Here is a 26,174-nt window from a genome sequence, read left to right as displayed (position 1 = left end):
AAAATCTAAAAAAGTAAGTCTAAAAAAAAAAAAAAAAAAAGAAAAAAGAAATTACAATCAAGACACCATCAAATGGTTGTTGGAAAAAACATGATGCAAAAAATATATATACAAGCTTTGTAGAAACTAATAAACTATTTTTAATCTCACAGTGTTGTACTGGTATAACAAAAGACCCAGAAATGACTAGCATGCCTCTGCCATATGCGTATGATTTCTAAAAATATAACCCTATGAACTTGTGATCAAACAAAACTATTTATTGTATAAAGATGGCTTTACATTATATTCTACTTAATCTACATTCACTACCTCATCATGACTGAATGAAAACAGAATTTTATAAATTTTTGCAAATTTGTAAAAAATATATTAATATATGCCACAGAGACATAAGTATTCAGACCCCTTGCAAAAACACCTGAAATTCAATCTTGCTTTGTTATGCCTTTTTTATGCGTAACAGGTTCCTCCCATTTCTCTGGAACTTTGCTGAGATGTTTCTATACCTTGACTTGAATCCACCTTTGGTAAATTAAACTGATTGGGCCTGACTTAGAAAGGCACACACCTCTCTATAGAAGGCATCACAGCTGACAGTGATAACAGAGCAAAAATAAACACTGCAAAGGAACTGCCTGCAGAGCTCAGAGACAGGATTGTTGACAGACACAGATCTGCAGAAGGATGCAAAAAAAAATCTGCTGCACTGAAGGTTCCCAAGAGCACAGTGGCCAACATAATACTCAAATGGAAGTTTGGCACAACCAGGACTCGTCAGCAGTTGGTTGAGAAGGGCCTTAGCAAGAGAGGTGACCAAGAACCTGACAGTCACTCCGACACAAAGATCCTGTGTGGAGATGGGACAAAGTTCCAGAAGGAAAAAAAAAACATCACTGCAGCCCTCCACTGATATGGGGTTTATGGCAAACTGGCTAACAGGGGCCTCTCCTCAGTGCAAAACACTTAAAAACCTACTTGGAGTTTGCAAAAAGCCACTTAAGGACTCCCAGACTCTGAGAAACAAGATTCCGCAAATTACAGAGATATCCTCAATGAAAACCTGTTCCACAGCTCTCAGGACCTCAGACTGGGCCAAAGGTTCACCTTCCAACATGACAACGACTCTAAGCACACAGCCAAGTTAACACAGGAGCAGCTTAGGGACGACTCTTTGAAATGTCCTTAAGAGGCCCAGCCAGAGTTGAACCCTCCCTCTAGAGAGACCTGAAAATGGCAGTTCACCAACAGTCCCCAACCTGACTGAGCTTGAGAGGATTTGAAAAAAAAACCCCAGCAGAAAATCCCCCAGTCCAGGTGTGTAAAGCTTGTTGCCATATTCAAAAAAGACCCGAGGCTGTACTTGCTGCCAAAGGTGCTTCAACTAAGTACGGAGTAAAAGGCCTGAATGTTTATGTTGATGTGATACTTCCAGTTTTTTTTGTCTTTTAAATAAGTTTGCAAACATTTCTTTAACTCTCTTTTCACTTTGTGATTACGAGATATTGAGTGCAGCTTAATGACAGCAGAACACTGCTGTTAAAACTGTCCTAACAACTGTGCATTCATCCTGACTCCATCAACTTAAATCCTGACAGAAGATACACAATCTAAAATGTTTCCTTCATCACAGACTGTAAGTGCTGTGGTGTTTGTGAAGGTAAAAACAAACATTAACATCAGCTCACTGTGAGTGGCAGATGTTCAGCAGCTTTTAATGAGGACAGAGTGATGCTAATGGATCACTGGTGTGCACCCAAAATGATGCTGTGGTGCTGGAGGTTTGTCTGTTGATAATAATGGAGAGGAAGAGGCTTTGCACTGTGCAGTACTTGCAGTTCCACTCACTGTGGTCTCTGTCAATAGCGGTGCTGATTCTCCTGTTGTCCACTGAACTGGTCGATATCAGGTCATCTCTGGAACCCTGGACCACAAGGAGATAGAAAAAGTCAAAACTGAGCTTGTTGTAAACATATATGACGTCTTACACAAGGGGCTTTCAATCAAAACAATAACAAAAGACAAAGCTGATATAAAACAAGGAACAGAATCAGGATGAAACCTGGCTGGACTGAAGGCAGTTGTGTTTATGCTTGTGAGCAGTAAAAGTAGCCCACATGATCCAGCTGGTGACGCTTCCTGGTCTTCTCACTCTCATTGGTTGTTGTTGGTGCTCTGTCAGAGGCACTCTGACCAAAACTGGTAAATATCAAACGTATCTGATGTTTAGGATTTGAGGTCTGGGAGGCTATAACATGATTTGGAGCAGTAAAACAATCATGTTGATACAGCATACTTGAGGATTATTAAGATACATAATTGTTTGGGACGAGGCTCCACTCTGGCTTCAAGTCAGGCTTAAAATCCTGCAGTGTGGGGCCAGCCTTAGGTCTACAAAAATAACTTGTAAATAAATATTATCAAATAATTAAATAAGCAAGATTAGCCAGATTAAAGTCTTAAATGCACAAGAATAAGTTGTAAATAAATCATTTTAAAGGTGTGAATTAGTAAGATTGGTTTCATAAATCTAGAGGAATAATGTAATTGAGATAAAGGCATAAGCAAGCAGGACTTAAATAATAAATGTATAAGATTAACAAAATAAATGGGATTAAAGACATCAATAAGAGAGATTAAAGTCTAAAATTTACAAAAGATTAAGTGAAAATCGACAAGATCAAGGCATAACTGAGAGGTATTAAAGTCTTCAATTAACAAGCAGTTATAAATGAAAATGTTTAAAGGCGTAAATTACCAATATACAAGTCTAAATGCAAAAAAAGGAAAATTTACAAGATTAAATGCCTTAACTAGGAAGATTAATGCCATAAATTTACATGAAAAAGTTGTTAAGAAATAAAACGAGAAAATTAGCAGGACTTAAGTTGAAAATAAACAAGATTAAACAAAATAAATAAGATGAAAGGTATAATTTAGCCCGATTGAAGTCTTAAATTTAAAAGACTAAGTTCTAAAAAAATAAGATTGAAAGTTTCCATTGGCGAGATTGAAAACTAAAATTTACAAGAATTAGTTCTAAATTAATAAAAGGTGTGAATTAGTCAGATTAAGTCCTAAATTTACAAGAATGAGTTGTCGACAAAATTGAAGACTTAATTCTATCAAAAATAGGTTGAAAATAAAGGAGATTTAAGAGGTTAGTTAGTGAGAATAAAGTCTAATTTATAAGTATAATTTGCAGTTCAGTAAGATAAAAGGCATAAATTTGAGGAATTGATGTCATAAATTAATTAAATGGAATGTAAATTAACAATATTAAAGATGTACATTTATGAGATCAAAGTTGAAACTAACACTGCTAAAAATATATAAAAATACATGATCTCAGTCCTAAATGATCAAAGTTAAAGTTGTTAGTTTATAAGTTTGAAGTCCTTACTTCACAGAAATGAATGTGCAGACTTACAAGATTAAACCTGTGTGTAAATTCTGACAATCAATCAAAACAAAAACAAAAATGACTAGTAGGTAAACACGGGCTGCTCAGCTCGACTCCCTCATTACTTCTAGATCTGTGGACTCTGATCATTGCGTACTTAAAGAGTAATCATACGATGTGGCTTTATTGAAGAAATCTGAAAAAAAAAGTGGTAAAAAGTGGAATTCCTGGTTTGCTCTGAGCAATCCAAGAATGCTTTGCAATTTGCTTGCAGCGTAAACCAGGGTGGGCCAGGAAATGCGTAACAGCGCCACAGAGTTATGGTGGACAGGATGGAGTACTACATCATTATTCAATATTAACATGTTTTAGATGTAGAGTCAGGGTGTACTCACACTAGGCTATCCGTACCGTGCCTGGGCCCATTTCAGCCTAAAGTCTGGTACGTTTTGTCAGCGTGAGTGCAATCGTTCTGTGCTTCAGTGCGGCATGCTTCGCGGCCCTGGCACGGATGGACGAGGCGGCCTAGGCACGGCACGGATGCAAATGAAGGAGCACAAGCGCAGGAATGTGACGTAGCGTGAAGTAATAACAAGAGGACTCCCCTCAGAGAGCCCACCAGGCAGCAGCTGCATGCTAGCGACAGCAGGGTCCCAGTCCAGTCCATATTTCTGACCAGTTTCTGGCAAAGTCAGGCTTCAATGACTGCAAGAGGATTTTTGGTTTGTAAAATAAAGCTTCTTCCCTTGTTTTAGTCACAAACAGCAGCTCACAGGATAATAAACACCTTTCATCCACCGTGCATAAAGGAGAGTACCAAATACGGAGACAAGTGTGTGCTGAGGTTAATCACACCGCTGATTTAACCTCACTTATTCGAAAATTATAATGCCAAACTATCATCCACTGAAATAACTTACCTCTAATTCCATTTCATGTCACCAAGAAGCGAAAGTGGAATCTTGATCGCTGTCGTTTGAACAGAGCATCGTTTATTAATCCTGAGGCATTTTCACCTCCAGCTCTCATTAGATGGTTAAAATTGCTCCCGCCACGGTAAAAAAACAAACAAACAAAAAAAAACATTTAACTGAACATTTAACCCTGCTCTGGACACATGAGAGCTTGTTTGGTGCATCAGGCATCCAGGATTACGCTGAGAAAAGGCACAGTTCGTGGTGCATAAAGGTAAACTCTCCACTATGAACCGCTTTTTCTCTCTCTCTTCTCACTGGGCTCTGTATAGTTAACGTAGCTGATTCCAGGTCAGGGGAAATAATTCTGGTGTCAGATCAGATATCGTAAAAATCTGTAACTATTTTACAGCCTAAAAACAACACTTATTCATACTGAGTCATCAACGCTGGATGCTTCATGTAATGACGTCGGCGCGTGACGTATCTGTGCCCAGGCCTGGATGTGTTGAGCAGTGTGAGTGCGGGCCAAAGGGGGGACAGGGGAGGGGGTCAAATGGGCTTCAGCACGGTTAGAATACGGCACGGTACGGATAGTCTAGTGTGAGTACACCCTCAGAGAACCTGTGGCAGTAAATGATCCTGATGGACTTACAGAAATGTCTTTTGCTACATGGAAGTTTCCTGTTATTCTTTAGAAATTTTGCTTTTTAAACAAAGATAAGCTCTTTAGCTGTAGATTAAACCCCACTGTCACTGAGAACACTGCTGCACTAAGGGGACTCACATTAAGGCCGAGCCCAGGGCTGGAGTTGTGTGGTTGGGCAGACAGTTGCTTCAGGTTCTGGTAGAGCAGCTCAAAAAGTGGCAGGTAGAGCAGACAGATCCGGGCCTGCTGGTTCTGAAACACAAAAACACAACATGAGGTTTTGAATAATATGTCTACTGATAACAACGTAAGTACTCAAAAAGCACCTGCCTACAGCTGCTATCATAGGGGCCTGCACTTTAATGACAGGCTAGTTTGCATAACAGACTCTGGTATCTTGGTAGGGGGTCACGCACCGTTGAACTACAATTTAGTCTATGTACTCAGGTGACCTGCATTAAACTTGTGTCACATTAAACATTCACTCGTTGTGCTTTGTTTGGCTGCAGTGAGGCTGAAACAATGATCATATTTTAGTTGGTACCGCCATGGTTTCAACTAAGCTCTTAAAATATTCATTAATCCAGTCAAGAACTTGACAGCACAGAACAAATATAATAAACACTAGGAAAAGGCAGGCTTTGTCTTTCTAACAGCACAAAGTAGCTGGCTTTGTTTTTCATGCTTGCTGCATGTAATTTTTATTTTAAGCAGTAATTTCTGCAAAATCCCATGAGGCTTTTGCAAGACAATGACAAATTTTAGTGAGATCTTAACACACTTTTGCAAGATCATGAGAAACTTTTGGAAGTTAGAGGTTTAGCAAGATCATGTGAAACTTAAGCAGGATCATGGGACATTTTTGCCAAATTCCATAAATGTAAGTGATTTGAATGAATTTAACAAGATCCTAAATTCCTAAACTTTTGCAAGATTTTGAAAAGCTGTTTTTTAAGATCTTTGCAAGATCATGGCAAACTTTTGCAAGGTTACAGAGAAGTTTAGCAAGATCATGCAAAACTTAAGCAAGCTCATGGTAATTTTTTGTTAAATGTGCATACAATTGATCCATTAGCATTACAAAGGTGTTTGGAGAAACTTCACAAGATCCTTAGTTTTCAAGGTCAGGGTAAACTCTTTCAAGATCCCTGAAACTTTTGCAAGTCAATTAGAAACGTATGCAAAGTTATAATAAGGTTTAACAAGATTATATGGAACTTCAGCAAGATCATGGGAAACTTGTGGAACATCCCTAAAACCCATCATATACTTTTGAGAAACTTCACAAGATCTTGATAGACTCTTGTGAGAGCTAGACTCTTTTCCAGGATCATGTTTAAATGTTTGCAAGCTCATGGGAAATGTTTTGCCCGTTCTGAAAATCTGAAATTACATCCAAGATCATAGTAAATTATTCAGAGATCCTGCAAAAACCTGTGCAAGATCCTGAGAAACATTTTTTGATCTCATAAAAGATTTTCTTCAGGTGATGCCTTACTCCTTTTTATTTCCTGGGATCTCACAAAAGTTTCCTAGAACCAACCTCAAATACTTTTCTATCTAATTCTCTGGTGAAAGCTTTTTCTTGGTCACATCTAACCTTGTTTTATAGTGAAGAAGGCCAGTTTTTATGGGACATCATAACTGTGAAATAACAAATAATGATAAAACTTTTAACATTAAATACTTAAGAGGTCATTTTCTGTGTAAACTAAAAAGGACTTCAAACAGGACTTTCCAGACAATGAAGACAGTGAGAATTCCCAGATGTTTACATAAAGTTTTCTGTGTCTTGAAAAGAGATACGTTTAGAGATTCTATCTTTAAACAGATCTGTCCCTAGTGCCTGCTCTGATCTGGGAAAACAGAATTGAAGTCTTAAGCTCTATTTTCATGGGATCAGTATAATCAGTATCATCAGTATTACGTGGGGGCCTCTGATATTTTGTCATGTTTGTTTGAATCCATATATGTACTGTGGTAAAAATCACAGGGAAAGTAACCTACCATATTTCAGCACACACAGACATGCACAGGTATACTTTTTCTACAAGAATGGTCATCTTGAATTTTGTCTTTTTTTTAATCATCAATATGATTTTTTTCTTTATGTTTTATAGCCAAAAAAGTAATTGAGGCTGCATAGGACATTGTAAACAAACTTTTCCTTAAGTTTAAGTCTGTTAATATTCAAAAATGAACTAAATTTGCTTCATTTACTTCCTTTAAAGCAGGGAAGGGCAAGTCGTAATACAAGTAACTTGTAATGCTTTACTGAGTTGGCTATAAACAAGATTAAAGCCATTTTAAACTGCTTTTTCAGTCAAATGAACATAATACTACCTGGTTATTTAAACATATTTGAAATTTATATCTATTTTTCTAAATGCAGTATCTATGCATGTAAAAGATTTCTACAGCAACAGTTAAAGCCAATTCTGCTTCTGATTTGAGGCTAACACATACCAGCAATCGAAGACGATTACTGAAATGTTTTCTGGTCCCATGGCAGATTTTCTTCATGTTTAAAACTTCTTGATCTGAAACTGACTTAAGGGCTACATGTTACCACCAGTTACACATCCATAGTTTAAACTCTACGATCAAAATGCACATGCATTCACCTCTGCTCTCCTAGTACACACAGTCTTTCAGGTCTGCTTCCTACAGCTTCTCTTATGCTAGTTTTATTTAGCCCTATATTTCATGCATTACACAGTCTGCATTTTAAAATGTGTCAGCTTGCTGAAGATTTAAAAAAAAAAAAGGCAAATAAGCTACACTTTGGCATAACAGGATGTGAAGGTAGCAGGCAGGAAATGTCACCTGCATTGTGCACTATATTAACTTTAATTAATATGCAATTTAAAAAAGAGGGTGAGCAGCACATTATAGCTTCTGTCATGAAGTACCTCTGTGTTTTTTAGAAATGTCAGTAAATCAGAGTACACAGGTGCATCTAAAAAATAAGCATATCATGAAAAAGTTCTTTTTTTCCTGTGATTTAATTAGGAAGTAAAACTTCCATATAATCTAGATTCATCATTACAAATGGAACTATTTCATGACTTCTTTTAGTTTTAATTTAAATAAAAGAATTTAACAAAATACCAACAAAATAAAGGATTTACAATATAGAAATGTTGACCTTCTGGAAAACTATGCTCATGTATGCACTCAGTTGTTGGTTGGAGCTCCTTTTGCACAATTAACTGCATCAGTGTGACATGGCATGGAGGCAATCAGTCTGTGGCACTGCTGGGGTGTTATGAAGCCCAGGTTGTGATAGCAGCCTTTATCTCATCTGTATTATTGAGTCTGGTGTCTCTCATCTTCCCCACAGATTCTCTACAGATTGGCCAATCAAACACAGTAACACCATGGTCAGCAAACCAGTTTCTGGTAGCTTTGGCTTCACTTTCCTCTGGACAAGTGCCAAGTCCAACTGGAAAAGGAAATCAGTCCATAAAGCTTCTCAGCAAATGGAAGCGTGAAGCTGACGGCGTTGACTCTGGACTTAATAAGTGGACCAACTCCAGCAGATATGCTAGACTTCCACTGAAACACTGGACTTCAAGCACCTTGGATTTTGGGCCTCTCTGATCTTCCTCCAGACTCTGGGACCTTGATTTCCAAATAAAATTCAAAACTCGCTTTCATCTGGAAACAAGACTTTAGACCACTGAACAATGGTCCAATTCTGATGTAAATCACAGGAAGAAATTACCTTTTACTCAATGTTCTAGTTTTATTAGGTGCACATGTATGATCAATAAAAGTTTGATTCCCCAATTATTTTCCAAAGAATTGGATTTCTACTTGGACACGTTTTTGTGTACTTTTGAGGATTAAAGGTGACAAGCTAAGAAACTTTAAGGTTATCTAGTTGGTTTAGTTTGAAAAAATTTGAACACCATCTTTCTGTTTTCTCACCTTGTACGCCATGTAGCGGTCGTCCATGGCGTGTTTGATGAGCAGGTTTTTGAGCACGCTCACGGCCAGCTGTCTGACCTCTGGCCCTTGCTGTAAGGCCTCAGCCACTTCTCTTAGCAGCAGACCCACCAGGAAGTGGTTACGGCAGTAATCCTCCGTCAGGCTGAACTCCAGGCTTTGCTCTGTGGTTTTGGCCAGACAGGAAGTGTTTGTACATATGAGACAAAGAAAGAGGGTGAAGAAACATCCTAATAATGAAATCTAGTCTTGTGAAATATGTTTTTTTAATCCAGCTATTCATTCATACAGTGGGAAAAAACAGGTATAATACCCTCTTTATACCCTTCACAGGTATACATATAAAAAGTTAAAATAATGTAATCAGTTTTGTCTCCAATGGCGATAACTGATTGGAGAAAAAGTTCCTTTACTTGGATTGTAAAAAAAAAAAGAAAATCAAGGTAAAAAGCTCCTAAAGGGAGACAGACAGAAATACAAAAAGGGTTGATCAGAAAATACTTCAGCAAGATTCAAGAAGATAGTCTGAGAAATGTTGTTACCTCCTAAATATATATTTATGTATCTTTTGCACCAGAACGTGAGAAACTCCTGAAGATCTTTCACATGATCTAAAGTAGCTCTTGCAAAATACCAGGAAACTGTTGCAAGAATACATTTTCTTTAAGTAATATCATTATCTTTTTTTTAATTTATTTTTTATTTTTTTAGATTCCAATGACCTAAGGGATTTTGAGAAATTTCACAAGATCCTAAAAATCTTCTTCCAAGACCCTGGGAAACTCACGCAAGATCCCTGGAAACTTTTGCAAAATTATGAGAAACGTTTGTAAGATCTTTAGGAACATTTGCAAGTTCATGACAATCTTTCAAGATCATGGTGAAGTTTAGAAGAATCATGTGAAACATAAGAAAGATCATTGGACTTTTTGCCAGATTCCTAAGACCAAAGTGAATTGAGAAACTTGACAAGAACCTTAAAAAAACTTTTTCAAGCTCTTTGGAAACTCTTTTAAGATCCCTTGAAACTTTTGAAATGTAACTTTTTGAAAACTTCAAGATGTTTGCAAGATCACATGACAAAACCTTTTCAAGGTTATAGAAAAAATTAACAAAATCATGTAAAACTTAAGGAAGAAATTGTCCAAGATCTCTAACAACTTTTACCAGAACCTAAGGAAATTTTGCAAGATCGGTAAAAAGATTGCAAGCTCATGGGAAATTTTTGCTAGATCGTAAAAACTTTTCATGTGATTTTCAAGAAACTTCATGAGATTGTGAGAATCTTCGCATGTCAAATGAAACCTCTGTAAGTCCCAAGAACCTGTTGGAAGATCATGACAAATTTATGAAATGTCACCCAATTGTTTTTCAAGATCCCATATATATTTGACATGATGAGGAGAAACTTTTCAAGATCCTGATTAACTTTATGGTGACTACAAAAAAATCTTTCAAGAGTCAGAGAAACTCCTTTGACTTATGAGGAAACTTTTGCAAGATCATGAGTTTTTCCTCTAAGTTCATAAAATTCTGAAAAACTTTCATGAGTTCAAGAAAAATTTTCGAGATCCTGACAAACTTTTCCAAGATTTAAAAAATGTTTTTTTAGACTCCCCCAAAAATGTTGCATAACCCTAAAAAACATTTTTTAAGATCCCGAAAAACTTCTGAAAGATCACAGGAAACCATTTTCTGTGATTTCAACTAACTTTTATAATTAATACCCTGAGAATTGTTTTTTTACATGACTGAGAACTTTGAAAGAGCCTGAGAAACTATTTTTTTAATTTGCAAAAATACAAGAATTTATTTCTGAGTGATTAAAAATGATTTGAGATCCTGCAAAACTTGTGCAAGATCCTGAGACACCTTTGTAAGATCTTGAAAAAAAAATCTTTCTTAAAGTGTTGCCTTACTCTTTGTATCTTTTGGATCTCACAAAAGTTTCCTTGGATCAACCTTAAATGTTTTTTCTGTCCTCGTCCCTTATTTGGACCCCGTAGAAAAAGACAATGTCATGCATCACATTCTGTTGTAAATCATGTGCTGTTATAGGTCTTATATCACCAGATTCTTTTATGTTTTATTAATACAGTAGCCATATCTCAGTATTTTAAAGGATTGTTTTAGAAATAAACCATGATATCAAATCTTGGAAAGTGCAACACTGCAAACCAATATGCAACAAGACATCCACAAAGTCACTCAAGCATTAACATTTCCACATCACACAAACAATACCAGTCTTTACTCAACACCTTCTCAAAGAAATATGTAATGTTTGAAATCTTTCACTCTGAATATTCAGAAAAGAGGAATAAATGGAGAGGAGATCAAACAGACGTGCCGCTGAAAATGAGAAGTTGTCTGTGTTGACGCAAACAGTGACATACAGTTTCACAATAATGCTGTGTTAATATTTAAAACAGGCAGTGCAGCCAGGGAACGGAACTGCAATTATCTTCTCCAATAACAGAGACAGACTGACGGCTAAGATAAGGAGAGAGAGAGCAGACACAAAGAGTGAGCAAGAGAGAGAAAACCCAGCGTCATGAAGGATGGTTACATAAAGTACTGTACCAAGTCAATTAAGCAAGAAAGAAAAGAAGTCAGTTAAGTCCCATAAGCTCCTCTTCTCTAGGGCTGGGCGATATAAACCAAAAAACATCTTGATTTTTGAGCTGAAACTTGACATTTACCTCATCTTTTATTTTATAAAGTAGTAAAAAATGTTTAAATCAATATCAAAAAATATTGGATCCTGTCAGATAGCACAGCCACAACAAAACAATAAGTCCAGGACACCCAATAAAAATGTATCTATTGTTTTTAATCATAAAAATATAAAGAAAAACTCCTTAATCATGCAACAGCATCATCCAAATTTGCTATTTTGAAAGTGGTACTATACATTTTTATTATACAAAAAATGATCAAATTATGATTATTTTGATCATTGTTGGCAGGGCCTGACATTAACTTGCGCACCAGCTACTGTGGCTAGTGGTTTTGCAAAGTTACTAGCCACTCAGCATTTCCGCTAGCCTAAATTTTGTTGGAGAAAACGATGTGTTGTATACCAAGTTGGAAACGTCTGGAATGAGATGAAACACATGCTCCTTATTTTCCCTCATGAGCCTGATCATCAAGTGTCATACTTTTCTGTTAGAGACCGTCGCTAAGACCCTGGAGACAAAATGTTCTTGTTTGTTGTCAGATACATGATATCTAAAATATCTTCGGTTAATTTAGATTTTTCCTGGTCTGACCTGCTGATATCAGTTTTGTTTTGTTTTGTTTTGTTTTTTTTGCCTGTACGGATTTTCTTTCTCTGAAGCACTTTAACTGGCAACAAAAATATGTGACTTTTTCATTTTTTTCTTTAATGGGGAATAAGTTCATACTAATTTTAAAATACCAACTGTTAATTAACTGTTTTTTTTTAAGTAGTAGGTTTTTCTTCCAGAAAAAGGTGGGCATTAAACCTTTCAACTCCTTTAATCTCATTTAGACATATGGCTAATTATGTGTAAAATAAAGCTTTAAAATGTATGAAATTATCCATCCATCCATTTTCTATACCGTTTATCCCATTGGGGGCCGCGGGGGGACTAGAGCCTATTCTAGCTGTTACTAGACAAGAGGTGGAGTACACCCTGGACTGGTCGCCAGTTAATCACAGGGCTGACATATAGAGACAGACAACCAGGCACGCTCACATTCATGCCAACGGCCAACTTGGAGTCACCAATTAACCTAATGAGCGTGTTTTTGGTGGTGGGAGGAAGCCGGAGTACATGGAGAGAACCCATGCATACACGGGGAGAACATGCAAACTCTGCACAGAAAGACCCTGACTGAGAAGTGAACCAGGGACTTTCTTACTGTGAGGCAACAGCACTAACCCCTGCGTCGCTGTGCAGCCTTATGTATGAAATTATCTGTAAAAAATAATAGATGGCTTAGATTTGCTGCATGAAATCCACATTAAGAAAATGTTTTGAGCAGTGTTACTCAACCCTTCACAACCAAAGAACCAAATTGTTGAAAAATACCTTTGCAAGAGACATAATCTAAGTGGTGAAAAGTGAAAAGTGGCAAAAATGGGTTGAGGTGAAAGTAAAAATAAGTGAAAGGTGGCGAAAATAGTCAAAAAGCAGCAAAAAATTAGTAACAAATGAGTAAAGAAGATAATATGGGAAAAAAATCAGCAAAAAGGTGGGAAAAAATGAGCAAAGGGGGGCAAAATGGGAAAAAAGTGGCATTTGATTGGAAAAAGGCAGCTTAAATGGGCAAAAAGGGCAAAAGAAGTAACTGACAAGAGTGAAATAATAGTGACAAAAAGAAGCCACAAAAATAGGCTAAAAGCAGTATAAATTGATTTAAAGTGGCAAAAAATTGAAAAAAAAGGTGGAAAAAATTGCAAATAAGGGCAATGGAAAATATACATAAAAAGATATAGGATGACAATAAAGTTTGACAATTAAAGCCTGCTGTTTAACTGTAGGAAACAAAGTGATTTACGTGACATGCAATGGATAATTTCTGTGGTCAAAGTTTTCCTTTTATAGGTTTTCTGGGGGAATAATATTTCAAATGAAGACTTAAAAGAGCCACAAATCATCATAAGAGAGCCACATGTTGAGTATCACTGGTTAAGAGTGAAACAGGTTGTGACAGTGATAAATTCCACTGGTCAAACTGGCTTATTGGAGTCACGCTGGTACCTGCAATGGCTGGAATCTACCTGTATTTAGCTAGCTGTTAGGTGTAAATGTCAAGCTCTGAGTGGTGGTATCAAAAAGTACTGTGATTTAATGATCTTCAGTCATTTACAGCAATGTTGGAATTGAACAAATATGTAAGCAGCATCTGGAAAAATGTGTAACTGGTGAGAAGAAAGGGCTTCTGTCACCCTATGCGAGTACTGCCCACTTTTCCAAACAGTTTGTTAGGGTTTCCAGCAAGTCAACCAAATAAACTATAAATTACAGTGGGGGGGGGGGTCTAAAATGTCCTTTTTTGTTGCTGTGGTATTAAAACAAGTAAATAAAATAACAGTCTCCCTTTTAGACAAATCATCTCAAATACCATACAGTCCAGAATAAATTGCTGCAGTCTGTTATATTTGGGTTTTCTAAATGAAAAACTATTTTAATTGTCCTCCTGCATGATAATTCCCATTTTGTTCAGCATATTCCACAACATGCAGTTTCTGTGCTGCCGTCTCGCTCTTTTAGTACAGTCTGTTTTTGCACATCTACTAGAAGTATTACGGTAGATGAGCTCTTAGCATAGAGATATACCTTTGTTTCACCTTGCTTTTGCGTCAGTGTCCAGCTGTTTCATAAACACACTTGTAAATATACTTTCCTAGAAACAACGTGTGTAACTTGGGGTCACCACTAGAGGGCATTTAAGAGCACTCAGGACTGATGTTTAGGGTGTAAACTACAAACATGGTGGCACTGGAGGTTACTTAAGTGTTAATTCTGAGATCAAAACTAACATAACACTAACATCACTTATCAGTATCATTTGATTAGCTCAGACTGATGGCTTGGGGTCATAACACACTGTCTGCATTTTATTTCTCTACAATTTTCCTTGCACATTGACATAACGCTCCCGGTGTAATGATTAAAATAGTGACTGTAATAACTGGGGACTTTTAGCCCACTGTATTTGTTTATGTAGTTTATGTCATTAAAAAGACAGAAAAGGTCCTTACAAATAACCCTTCATTTAGGTTCATTTTTTCACTGTTTTGTTACAGCATCCTCATCAGATATACAGTTAATGCAAGACTGTTTATTAATTTATTTATTTATTATTTGACTGAACCAAAACAAGTGGCTATACGGTGGTGCAGGGGTTAGCACTGTGGCATCACAGCAGTAAGGTCCCTCGTTCGAATCCTTTCCTTTCTGTGCAGAGTTTGCTTGTTTTCTCTGTGCATGCATGGGTTCTCTCTGGGTACTCCGGCTTCTTTCAACCACCAAAAACATGCTCGTTAGGCTAATTGGTGACTCCAAATTTGCCGTGAGTGTGAGCATGCCTGGTTGTCTGTCTCTATATGTCACTCCTGTGACTGACTGGCGACCAGTCCAGGGTGTTCCCTGCCTCTCTCCCAATGATAGCTGGGATTGGCAGTGTGGAAAATGGATGGATGAACCAAAACAAACAGCTCACCTGACTGAAAGTCACCAGTTTACTCTGCAGTATGCTCCCTATTTTCTTTGAGGGCAGGATTATAATCTTATGTCAGTCTGGTCTGTATGATGATCTACGGTGCTGTGAAAAGTATCTGGCCCCCTCCTGATTTCTTTTATTTGCAAATTTGTGACACTTTAATGTTTCAGATCACCAAGCAAATTTTGATATTACACAAAGATAACCTGGGTAAATACAAAATGCTGTTTTTAAATGACAATTAAATTTATAAAGGGAAAAAAGCTAGCCCAACCTATCTGGCCCCACGGAAAAAGTAATACCTTCTCACTTGTTAAATCATGAATTAATTGGGATTAATCCCTGTTTTTGTTTCGGAAAGCTGAGTTCAGTTTGACTAGCCACACCCAGACCTGATTACTGCCAGACCTGGTGAATCAGAAATCCCTGAAATAGAACCGGTCTAACAAAGTGAAGTAGGCCAGAAGATCTCAAAAAGAAACACATCATGGCGCCATCTAAAGGAATTCAAGAAGAGATGACAAACTAAATCACTGATATCTTTCTGACTGGAAAGGGTTACAAAGCCATTTCTAAGGCTTTGGGAGTCCAGAGAGCCATTATCCACAAATTGAGAAAACTTGTGACAGTGGTAAAACCTTCCCAAAATGATTCCAAGCGCACATCCATGACTCATCCAGGAGGTCACAAAATAATCCAGAATAGGACCTGGACCACTTGCTGTAATTAATGGAACCGTGACTTCTGCTGCCTACCAGAAAATCCTGAAGGAGAACGCCTGACTATCAGTGTATGCTCTTAAGCTCGGATGGCTTAAAAAACAAGATGAAGGTCTTGGAGTGGCCTAGTTAAAGTCTGGACTTAAATCTGATTAAGATGCTGTGGCATGACCTTAAACTGGCCATTTATACTGGAAAACCCTCCAGCACGGCTGAACTGAAACATTTCTGCCAAGAAGAGAGGGCCAAAATACCTCCACAGCGATGTGAAAGAGTCATGGCTAGTTATCACAAACTTTTGTTTGCTTCTGTTGCCAACCAGTTCTTAGTTTTAGGGAGCAATGACGTGTCGCACAGTGTCAGGTAGGTTTGGATGGCTTTTTTCCTTTGATAAATGAAATAATTCAAAAGCTGCATTTTGTATTAACTCGGGTTATCTTTGTGTAAATTTTGTTTGATGATCTGCAACATCTAAGTACTGTATTCCCCCACATTTTAAGCAGCGCTTCAGGCACGTGCATTGCTAATCATTGCTCATTAAAATTTAGTAGTCTGGTAAGAGTTGGCATGTAAACAGAAGCCAAACATATTTCGGTAGATTATTTTGTGCTAAATAAGCTCACTACTGTTAGAGAATCTCACTGCCAGCCATCTCCTCTCTAAGCATTAGGAATGTAATTTTTCCTACATAAACTGTATCGACTTACCCTGTTTGTAATTCAAAAATGTATAGCTGTATCTCAAAATCTTGATATATTGCCCAGCCCTACTCCTCTCTACAACACACAGGCTCTGGTGTATGAGAGAATTAGCCTAGCATGAGCATTGTGCAGAGTGAGTGGAAGTAAATGGATGTCCTATGAGGAAAAAGGGGGATTGACAGGATGGCAGGGTTAGTGCAAGGAAGTGCAGGCTGTTTGCAAACGGTGGCATTGATGTACAGTACGGTGCGGTGATCATCACCTACCTACAGGGCCAAAAAGCTCCGTCGCATACGGAATAAAATCTAAAGGGAGGTGGGAGTAAAAATAAAGAAATTGGGGGTAAAACTGTAAACAATCCATGCAGCATTTTCAAAGCACTCTGGTGTTTTGCTTTCTTACTTGTGGTTGTATAAAACATGTGGCAACAGGTGTTGGGTAAACTTGTCAAGCAGGAATGGAGCAGAGGGAGGCGTGCCACCTCTTTCTTTGATACATGTGTATGTGTGCTTGAGGCCAAACAATCAGGCAGGTTAATGAGGGAATCAGTGTAGTGGATCAGGTAGGGCGAGGTCAGTAAGGGATTGGGGATCATGGGAGAGCTAGTCTGTGGTTACATGTGTGGAAGAGGCAGAATGAATTTAGAAAATGAGTCTCACCTTGTACCCTCTGCAGCTTGGTGCGCCCAAAAGCCATGGGCAAGTTCAGAGGGATGAAGTGCTCGTGGTTGCACACGGTCATCAGGAACTCAAATTTCATTTCAGTCAGCACCTGTGGAAAAAAACACACAACAGTGCATGAGCGTGTGTGCAAGGTGTAGGCTCTATGGAAATTTTTAACAACTGCCTTAGTGAGTAAAGATAGACGTTCCCATTTTTCACATATAAACCTGGACTCAGCCTGCTGGCCGTCTGTGTTTGTTTAATTTGTTAGTCAAATGTGCTACTGATATAACCTGACACGCCAGATGGATTTGTTCTACACATCCTTCTGGAAATCCTCTGCCCTTTCCCAAATGCTTAGTATTGAAGGTTGGATTACATCCATCTGGAAAACCTTCAATACTAAGCATTTGGGAAAGGGCAGAGGATTTGAAAAAAAAAAAAACTAGGAGTGTGATTGGATGAATGTTCTGTCACATCTTTATGGGCTATTAAGAGCAACAAAACATGTGACGTAGCTGCTACCGAGTTGCGCGTGTGCAGCTACCGAGGAATTACGTGAACTATGGCGACTGTAGACATGTCATGGTCTTAATTTTGGCCACTCAAATCATAAGGGATGAAACTGTTCTCACAAAGCAAGTATCCAAAGTGTCACTAAAAGTTTATTTCCTCTGGTTAAATTATGTGAAATACAGATGTTCACATATTCCTGCTGTTCTCCCACACTCCTCTGCTTTGTGCCAAAGTTTTCCACATGTTCATATTTTAAATATTACAAGTTTTTTTTTATGATTAACAATTTTTATTGTTTTTTTTATTAATATTGAATACATACAGAATCCTACCCCTGTGCCAACCCCTGGTCATCACCAGATATACAATCAGTCTTGTTTATAAGCCTCAACAGCATACCATCTTAAACATGGACATGTTAAATCATCAAAATAAAATGGGCAGATTCCGACCATACTCCAATAAAACAATATATAACAATAATGTTATAACAATCGCAATCATAATAAAAAAGATCCTTAAAATATATATAAATATATATATATATATTCCCCTGAGATTTATCTTTATCTGTACAGTATTATTAAAAAAAAAATCAAAAAGGTTTATAAGAAATATAAAAATAATACTAATAAATAAAATATTTTAAATAAATTGATAAATAAAAAATATATATGAATAAAAAAAAAAACAATAAAAAAAAATATAAAAACAATTAAAAAAATAAAGAATTCTCATGGAATATGACCATGATCATAAACCCCCACAAATGTCAAATTTTACCCCATTTACCCCAAACTGCTTATAGGACACCCTTTCAAATGCTGCCACTCAGGCTATTTCAGCAGTCCATTCTTGGAATGAGGGCAAACCCTCCTTCTTCCACCCTCTGAGCAAAATCTGCCTAGATACTACAAGTTAAAAAGCTGCAATATCTTTGATTTTAATGATCAAAAGCATTAAATGGCATCCACATTTTGAAATGACTACAGCCTTATCTTTAACCAAAAGCTCCTGCAAGCTAAAGAGAGCTCTTTTAAATTTAAAAAACCCACTGGAAATGAAATGTTGCCAGCATATTTTTGTAATTTAGACCATTATTTTTCACACTGGGGGTCCACTGGGTGTGCCAGAGGAATGAAAAGGAAACATTTGGGGTGGTAAACCTGGCTGTAATGAAGTGCCATATGTAGATGAGTTGGCTTTAAGAGGCGGCTCTTTTATGTGAACCATGGGAGCCAAAGTGTAGGGCTTGGTTTAATCATAATGGATAAATTCTAGGGGTGTAAAAGTATCGGTAATACCCCAGCACCAGAAGCGTATAAATACCGTCCTGTCCCGTTAAAGTGGAACTGTTCTTTAATAAATGCTGACGTCATTTTATTTGCCAAGTCTTCAATTGTTTTTTGTTTTTTATTTTTAATACCCCAGTAAATACCGTACTGCTGGCTGCTAACAAGGTGTTATTGTACAGTGACATTTTGTTGCTGTTACAGCACATACATGTGCTGCCACACAGTAAGAGTAGGTACCTTTGGATCCTTGAGACCATAATGACACATGTAGTGGTTGACCAGACCGAAGGCAAAGCCTCTGTTCATGACTGTCAGGCACCTCTGAGGAGAGGAAACATGGTTAGCACACGTGCAAAAAGTGCAAAACAACATTTCTCAAAACAACTTCTAAAGTTCCTATGAAAAAGAAACATGATTTTTAACCATAGATGTCTTATCCTGGTGAATTAGACTTCATCAAAAATGATCATTTCTGGTTCACAAAATAAATAAATAAATTTTCATCTGATGGTCGACAGTATTGAATATGAATTCTGCAATTGTGCATGCAAGTTCTTACATTTAACACACCTGAATGCAAGAAATATAGATCAAAATCTGCATCAAAACCTTCCAGGCTTCTAGTTTTTGATTAAACTGTGTAATATGTGGTGTCAAATAGCACAAGCTGTTTAATGTTTAAGAATAAAATGCCGCTGTGTGCTGTAGCTGTACAAAAAGCAACAACAGCACAGAACACTTAGAACACATTGCCTTGAAAAATTGCAACCAGCCTCTAGAGTTATTTTAAGCTGCTTTAATGTCCCCATGTGGTGTCCAGACCTTGACGAAATTAGCCAGGCTCAGGTTGATGCAGCGAGCTTCCTCTGGGATTTCCATGTGGCGGATGGTGATGTGGGGCATGATGGACAACACCAGTGACTGGAGCGCCTGGTGGAAGCTGTCTGGGAAGCGCTGGGCCCGAGGCATCTAAAGAGAATCCAGGGTGATGAAAGACAGCTTGAAATTAAGACATTGAAGGTTTATATGTCAAGCAACATAAAGAGCAGTGACATTTGTTGAACATGCATTGCATTTATTAGCAGCATCATTTTGCTTTCTGCAGAAAGTCTGACTCATCCTGTTAAAACCAGATAAAAAGCTGGTCTGATTCATCAGGATGTGGATTATACACACAGCTGAGCCTCCTGCTCTTCCACTAAATGTGTTCAAATCTGTTGACATGTTTTCAAACATTACATGTGGTGTTCTTGTAAATTTCCTTTGAGATCCATGCCAAATATAGAGGCTAATATTTCTAAACAAACAGATGGTAAAAGTGATAAAAAAAAGCAGCTCAGTCTGCAAAAAACAAAGAATCAATAACTGCAAACCTTCATGCGGTTGCCCTCTTGCAGGTACTGAGCCATGGATTTGGCCATGATTTCAAAGAAGAACCACGAGTACTGGAGAAAGGAAAAAAAAAAAAACAGGTTTGGAGTTAGCATCCTGCAGGAGTTTCCCAGTATGCAAATTTCCTTGTAAAGATGAGTAAAGCAGCAGTATCATGGAAATCATGGCTGCCAGCTAGATTAGATAACAAATACAATACAAGCAGCAGCATGTCAGCTTCTCTAAATCATGTGGGAAAATGAACCTCATGGTTTCAAGGCTTCAAGAGACATTTTATACAGAAGCATGCCACCTGCTGGTCAATGTTAGTACTACAAGTAGAAGGGTTAAAGACAGAGAGCTAACCTTGAGTAGTTTATTGCTGGTGTTGAAATCAGCAGTTTGCTTGAGCGTGGCAGTGACAGCGGTGGCCAGAACCTCATGAGTAGTCGCTGAGTTTCCTGACGAAGGGTTGTTGGTCACAAACACGTACTACAGAGAGAAATACACAAATCTATTAACACAAGATGCACTTCAAACAGTAACTAAAACTCCACATCATGTTTCATTTTTAGCAGGAAACCTGTTTATATGATTATTTAGTAGTGTTGTTGGCCAATTTGGGTCCAAATCTCAACATCTGATTATAGATTATCTAATTGTCCTCATTGTGTCAGAAGGATGCAAAGTGGCGCAATGATTAACACTGTCATATGGCGAGAGAAGGCCTCTCTGTGCGGAGTTTGTTCTCCCCATGCATGTGTGGGTTCTCTCTGTCTTCCTCCTACAGTCCAAAGACATCCCTGTTAGGCTAGCTGGTGACCCTAAATTGCCCGTAGGTGTGAGTGTCAGCATCCCTATATGTCAGCCCTGTGAATGACTGGCGACCACTCCAGGGTATGCCAGGACTGGGCGGTAGCCATTTTTTTCATACCGTCAAACCCTCTCCAAATTTTACTGGTGTAAATGAAAATACCACCAGGCAGGCATGGATTTAGTCATTTAGAGGCCCAGGGCAAAGACCAATATGAGGCCCCTCCCCCTTTAGCTAAACAATTAGTCAAATGTGGAAAAAAAATTAGAAAGCATCTTTTTAATATTAAAAAAGCCAGAGAACTACAGTAAATGCCCCTATGTGAGATATAAATACCCAAATAGCCAACTATAATTCATCAGCTCTTTGAAAAACATCTCAGAGCTCAAACTCAGCACATTCTAATATTAAAAAATCTTCAGACCAGGTGGAACTCACATAATGCTGGTGTCGGGCCAAAGACTTCAAAATCACAAGTTTTTAGGAAGTTAAAAAAATGCATCTTTTAGAATTTTTATTACTTTAAAATTGGTTAAAACCCACTGACAGATGTCAAGGGTCACCAATATCACTGATTCATAAAAACAAATAAAACCATGAAAATTTGAGAAATAGGATTTTGGCCCAGCGTCAGCGATAAATATAATAAATACATGCTCATTATAAGTGACATACTGTTTCTTCTGACACTATACAGACATTTTTATGTAGCCCATTGCATACCAATTTGCCTCACAATTATCCACAAATTCACTGTTTCATTAATTTTCAACTATGGATTAACTGATCTATGATCCCCGGTTTGGATTGCAGCTCTTGTTATAGTATTTTTAAGACAATGTGGCGCTTTGGTAGAATAAGGTTGATTAAACCCTTTTCACCATTTTACCAATTTTCAATCACTTTTATACTCTCCTGTAAAGACTCTGAACTGCAATTGAGTTTGTTTGAAAGGTGCTATATAAATAAAGTTTTAATTGATTGATTGACTGAGGAGAACAGAAAAAAAGTCAACAGGAAAAAAGTCCACGAGAAATTTCTGTCTCTTTCCTCTGCTCTCTATCTCTCTGTAACAGACACAAATGTTAATATAAGCATTTTAATGGGATAATAAAGAGAGTTGCTTTAACACACAATATCTGGGGGCGGGGAGTACAAAGCTGTGACTAAAGGTGGGCAGCACCCTGATAACACCTTGAACCTTCCTGCATGTTTACGTGTTCTTTAGAGATAAATCCCAGTTAAAGAATAAGAAAATAACATCATATTTCTCTGAATCACTGTTTTGTTTGTGATTACAAGCGCTGACTCTCTGTCTGCAACTCAATTGCCCACAAACATGCACAACTTAAAACAAGGTAGATAACATATGACCTTATGTCTTTTGCAGGATTAAATTCCCCTTTTTCACACTGAAGTAGTAAGTCTACCTTTCATGGTTATGATATTATTATTATTATTATTAATAATAACATGAAATTATGGCTGATGATCATATCTATTATGTAGAAAATGAATGAGGTTTTTACTTCCCAACATTCAGACTTTCTAGGGGATTTCAGTCCCATTCAGAGATGTGCTTGAAAAAAAAACAAGCTAAATCTGCTAAACAGTTGTCTATGATGTTGTGGTTGATAGTTTTGGTAAGATGGCTGCAGTGTTTGTGCTTTCAGGTTACCTTAACAAAAGAGCGCAGGTAGTGTTCCAGGCCCTCCTCGTGACATCTGGAGACTATATGTATGATCACTCTGCAGACACAGAGGAAAAGTAAACTTTAATTTTGATAAAACAGTAAAAAAGAGCAGGCATATTTTTCCACAGGTGAGCTACTGACCGCAGAGAATTCACAGCAATCTCGTGGGCTTCTTTGGTCGCTGCTGTGAGCACCTCGAACAGCTGCATGAGCACCACAGGGAGGAAGTTTACGATCACATGAGTCTCCATGGCATGCAGGCACTGAGGAAGGAAGAGGAGCAGGAAAGTTCAGTCATGTAGCTTCAGCTCGGATATGCAGTAACAACTATAATGACATTTCATCAGGAGGGATTTCTGCAATATTGTTCAAGTGTCTCATGCAAGCAGTAAGAGCCTTTTCTTAATGCACCTAAACTCTGGAACTAACAGCCTCTCAGAATAAAGTCGGTAAATTTTGTGTTTGTTTTTCACTCTTTATTGTCTTTACAAGAGTTTTAGAGCAAACACAAAGTTTAGTCAGTTCCTATTTCATGGCCGTTCTCAATCTTGTGACGCTCTCTGGGCTGCATTCTTGTCTGTATGAAATGTGCTGCAGCTGAGTCGATTGTCTTTAGAATTAAGGGCTTTAAAGCAAAACAAGAAAATAATAAAAGATCAAAGAAAAATGATCCGGATGATTTCGAGATTACCCAACATGCTTATCAAAGTGGATATTTGTATATTGTCATGAGTTTTAGTTAATTTAGGGTTAGTATTGAAGGGGATTGTATGTCTGAGAGAACCAGCAGGACTCTGACTGTCCAGGAAGATCCAGATCACAGATTCAGATCTCACCTTCAGGTATTTAATCAGTTCTGCTTGGTTTCCCTCTGACGTTGTCCTCATCAGCTGGCAGTGTTGGAAGAATTTGTGAAGATGCAGATCCTGTGAAGGCAAGAACAGGAGCATTATCATCACCATCAAACATTCTCTTCATATCAGCTGTTCAAATAGACTGAATAAAGCAGAGCTGTACCTGAGCGTATATTGTTGATGCTACATGGGTTCTCACTCTGAACAGCGTCTTTGCATTTTCTACCCACTTGATGTCTGGCTGGGACTGCAAAGGCACACAGAAACAATGTTAATGTTAATCCTAGTTTACTCCAGGGGATTGTAATGTGTCTCTAGAGCAGGGGTTATCAACCTTTTTAGCCTGCGACCCCCAAAATAAGGGTGCCCGAGACCGGGGACCCCCACTGTCCCTGAAGGCGATGAACACAGCCATGTACATAAATAGTCATGTGCAGAAGAGGCCGTTCATAAGGGGGGATAAAGAGGAGAGCTATAAAGTCAGCAAAATTATGGTCCATTGCTATATTAATCTGTGATAACCACATTCAACTTTTTTACCTGAATAATAGCCACTGTTATCAAGAGATTTTTTTATTATTTGTGCCGTAGTATAGTCATCTGAAAAATGTAAATCCTTTTTTTTTTTTTTTTTTAAATCAGAAATAAAATGGGTTAAAAATGACAAAAAATAGTGGAAAAGGTGGTGAAATGGGATTTTAAAAACCATAGAAATGGGTTCAAAGTGGCAAAAAATAGGAAAAACTGTCATAAAAGGATTAGAGTGGCAAAAATGGGCAAAAAAAGTGGTAAAAGGGTTCAAAGTGTCAATACTGGCTTGAAAGTGGCAGGAGTTGGGGGACAATATGGTGAAATGGGATTAAAAGTGGGAACATTTAGTAAACTGGCAAAAATGGGCATTAAAAATAGTGAAATGTTGTTAAACCAGCAAAAATAAGCATAAAATCAAGTGAAAAGGGGTTAAAAGCGACAATAAATGGGTCAAATGAGGCCACATGAGGTGGGAAAAGTGTTGGAAAGAGTTTAAAAGTGATGAAAATGTCTTAAAAATGGAAAAAAATTCACAGAAAAGTGTTGAAATTTGATTAAGAAGTGTCAGAAATGGGAGTTCTGTAGCAAAATGTATTAAAACGGCCAACACCTGGCAAGAAAAAGTGATGAAAACAGGTTAAAAGTGGCAAATTTGGTGTGAAGTGGCAGAAAAAGGGTAAAAAGAAGCAAAAATGGGCTAAAATTGTGCAAAAAATATCCCCAGTTTCATCTGGCATCTGGCGACCCCCTCCCAGTGTCTCGCGACCCCCAAGGGGGTTCCGACCCCAACGTTGAGAACCACTGCTCTAGAGGTTTAAAAGAAGACAGTTTTACCTTCTTGGTGTCCTGACACAGATAACCAGGAGGTAGAGTGGCCGCCACAGGCAGCTGGAGCTCTGCAGACTGCATCCTCCCCTCCTTAAGTAGAGGCATCCAGGAGTAACCCACTGAAACACAAGTGTGAGATGAATACAAAGTTCTTAAGTTAGAGAGCGTTTAACTCACAAAAATGTTCTGTGATTTAATGAAATACGCAGATTTGAATAGATGAAATCACAGCCAGAAATGCAAATATACAAATTTTTGCACTAGTACTGTGAAAAAGAACACCTTATGATTAAATTAAAGGATTAATCAGCAATTTTTTAATGCATTTAACGCATGTACAGAATGAGCCTTCCAATATATCCCACAATTCCATCCAATCTGCACTTGTAGCTGCTATAATGCAGTCAGAGGATAGCATTAGCAGTTATCCAAACAAAGAAGACTGATGATTCTTATGAACATGGCGACCTTCTGGGAGTGTAACTGTTTTTGTGTTCGCCTTGAACGAGACAGTTCGGCGTATGTAGTCTGCTAACCGCAGTTAATCAACCAACAAAGAAGTGGAAGAAGCCAACAGAACAAACACGAACATGTCTGCATGAGAAGCAGACAACGATCGGCTCCTTCTTCCTCTCACCTCCAAGCTGCTTTTAAAAAGCCACCATATGTGAAGCACAGAGGATCGAGGATAATGCATTTTTAAGATAATGCATGGACCTGTACAAGTAGAGAGCAGGGCTGGGCAATTAATTAAAATGAGATTAAATCATAATATGGCATGCAGCAATTTACAAATCGCAGACTTTAAATATTGTTTCAGCTTTAAATATGTCAAAATGACAGTTTAATACGTTCAGTTTTTGCAGCAGCAGACAGTTTATGGACATTTAACAAACATTCAAGTGTATTTTTTTAAAAATGGATTACAAAAATTTTCTTTTTTGTGTTTAATCTGTTCTTTTTTAAATGAGTGACACAAAAAAATAATCCCCATTCAATAAAGCAATTGATATCAAATTTTCCATATGAGCAACAATAATTGCCATCAGATATATATTTCTTAACTGTTCTGCTCTAG

The 26,174-nt window shown here is 37.8% G+C and overlaps 1 protein-coding gene across 2 annotated transcripts in view; it reads right to left on the bottom strand.

Moving 5' to 3' along the window:
* Positions 1–26,174, bottom strand: part of dock11 (dedicator of cytokinesis 11) — a 147,471-nt gene that overhangs the window by 52,865 nt on the left and 68,432 nt on the right. Inside the window, exons 21-34 of one of the 2 annotated variants that reach the window (XM_041779093.1) lie at positions 25,103–25,215; positions 23,901–23,984; positions 23,720–23,809; positions 23,025–23,146; positions 22,869–22,938; positions 20,743–20,868; positions 20,379–20,450; positions 19,828–19,974; positions 19,243–19,326; positions 17,192–17,303; positions 16,799–16,837; positions 8,900–9,081; positions 5,105–5,218; positions 1,849–1,924 (exon numbers count right to left, since the gene is read on the bottom strand). In XM_041779093.1, coding sequence (XP_041635027.1) covers positions 1,849–1,924; positions 5,105–5,218; positions 8,900–9,081; positions 16,799–16,837; positions 17,192–17,303; positions 19,243–19,326; positions 19,828–19,974; positions 20,379–20,450; positions 20,743–20,868; positions 22,869–22,938; positions 23,025–23,146; positions 23,720–23,809; positions 23,901–23,984; positions 25,103–25,215 — 1,431 coding nt within the window. The remainder of the gene's footprint in view (positions 1–1,848; positions 1,925–5,104; positions 5,219–8,899; positions 9,082–16,798; positions 16,838–17,191; positions 17,304–19,242; positions 19,327–19,827; positions 19,975–20,378; positions 20,451–20,742; positions 20,869–22,868; positions 22,939–23,024; positions 23,147–23,719; positions 23,810–23,900; positions 23,985–25,102; positions 25,216–26,174) is intronic. The other variant, XM_041779094.1, reaches the window with a different exon arrangement.

This window comes from Cheilinus undulatus, linkage group 22, assembly GCF_018320785.1.
Source record: "Cheilinus undulatus linkage group 22, ASM1832078v1, whole genome shotgun sequence".
NCBI classification, from domain to species: Eukaryota; Metazoa; Chordata; class Actinopteri; order Labriformes; family Labridae; genus Cheilinus; species Cheilinus undulatus.
The sequence above is the reverse complement of the archived record's forward strand: the minus strand, read 5'-3'. Positions and strand labels throughout refer to the sequence as shown.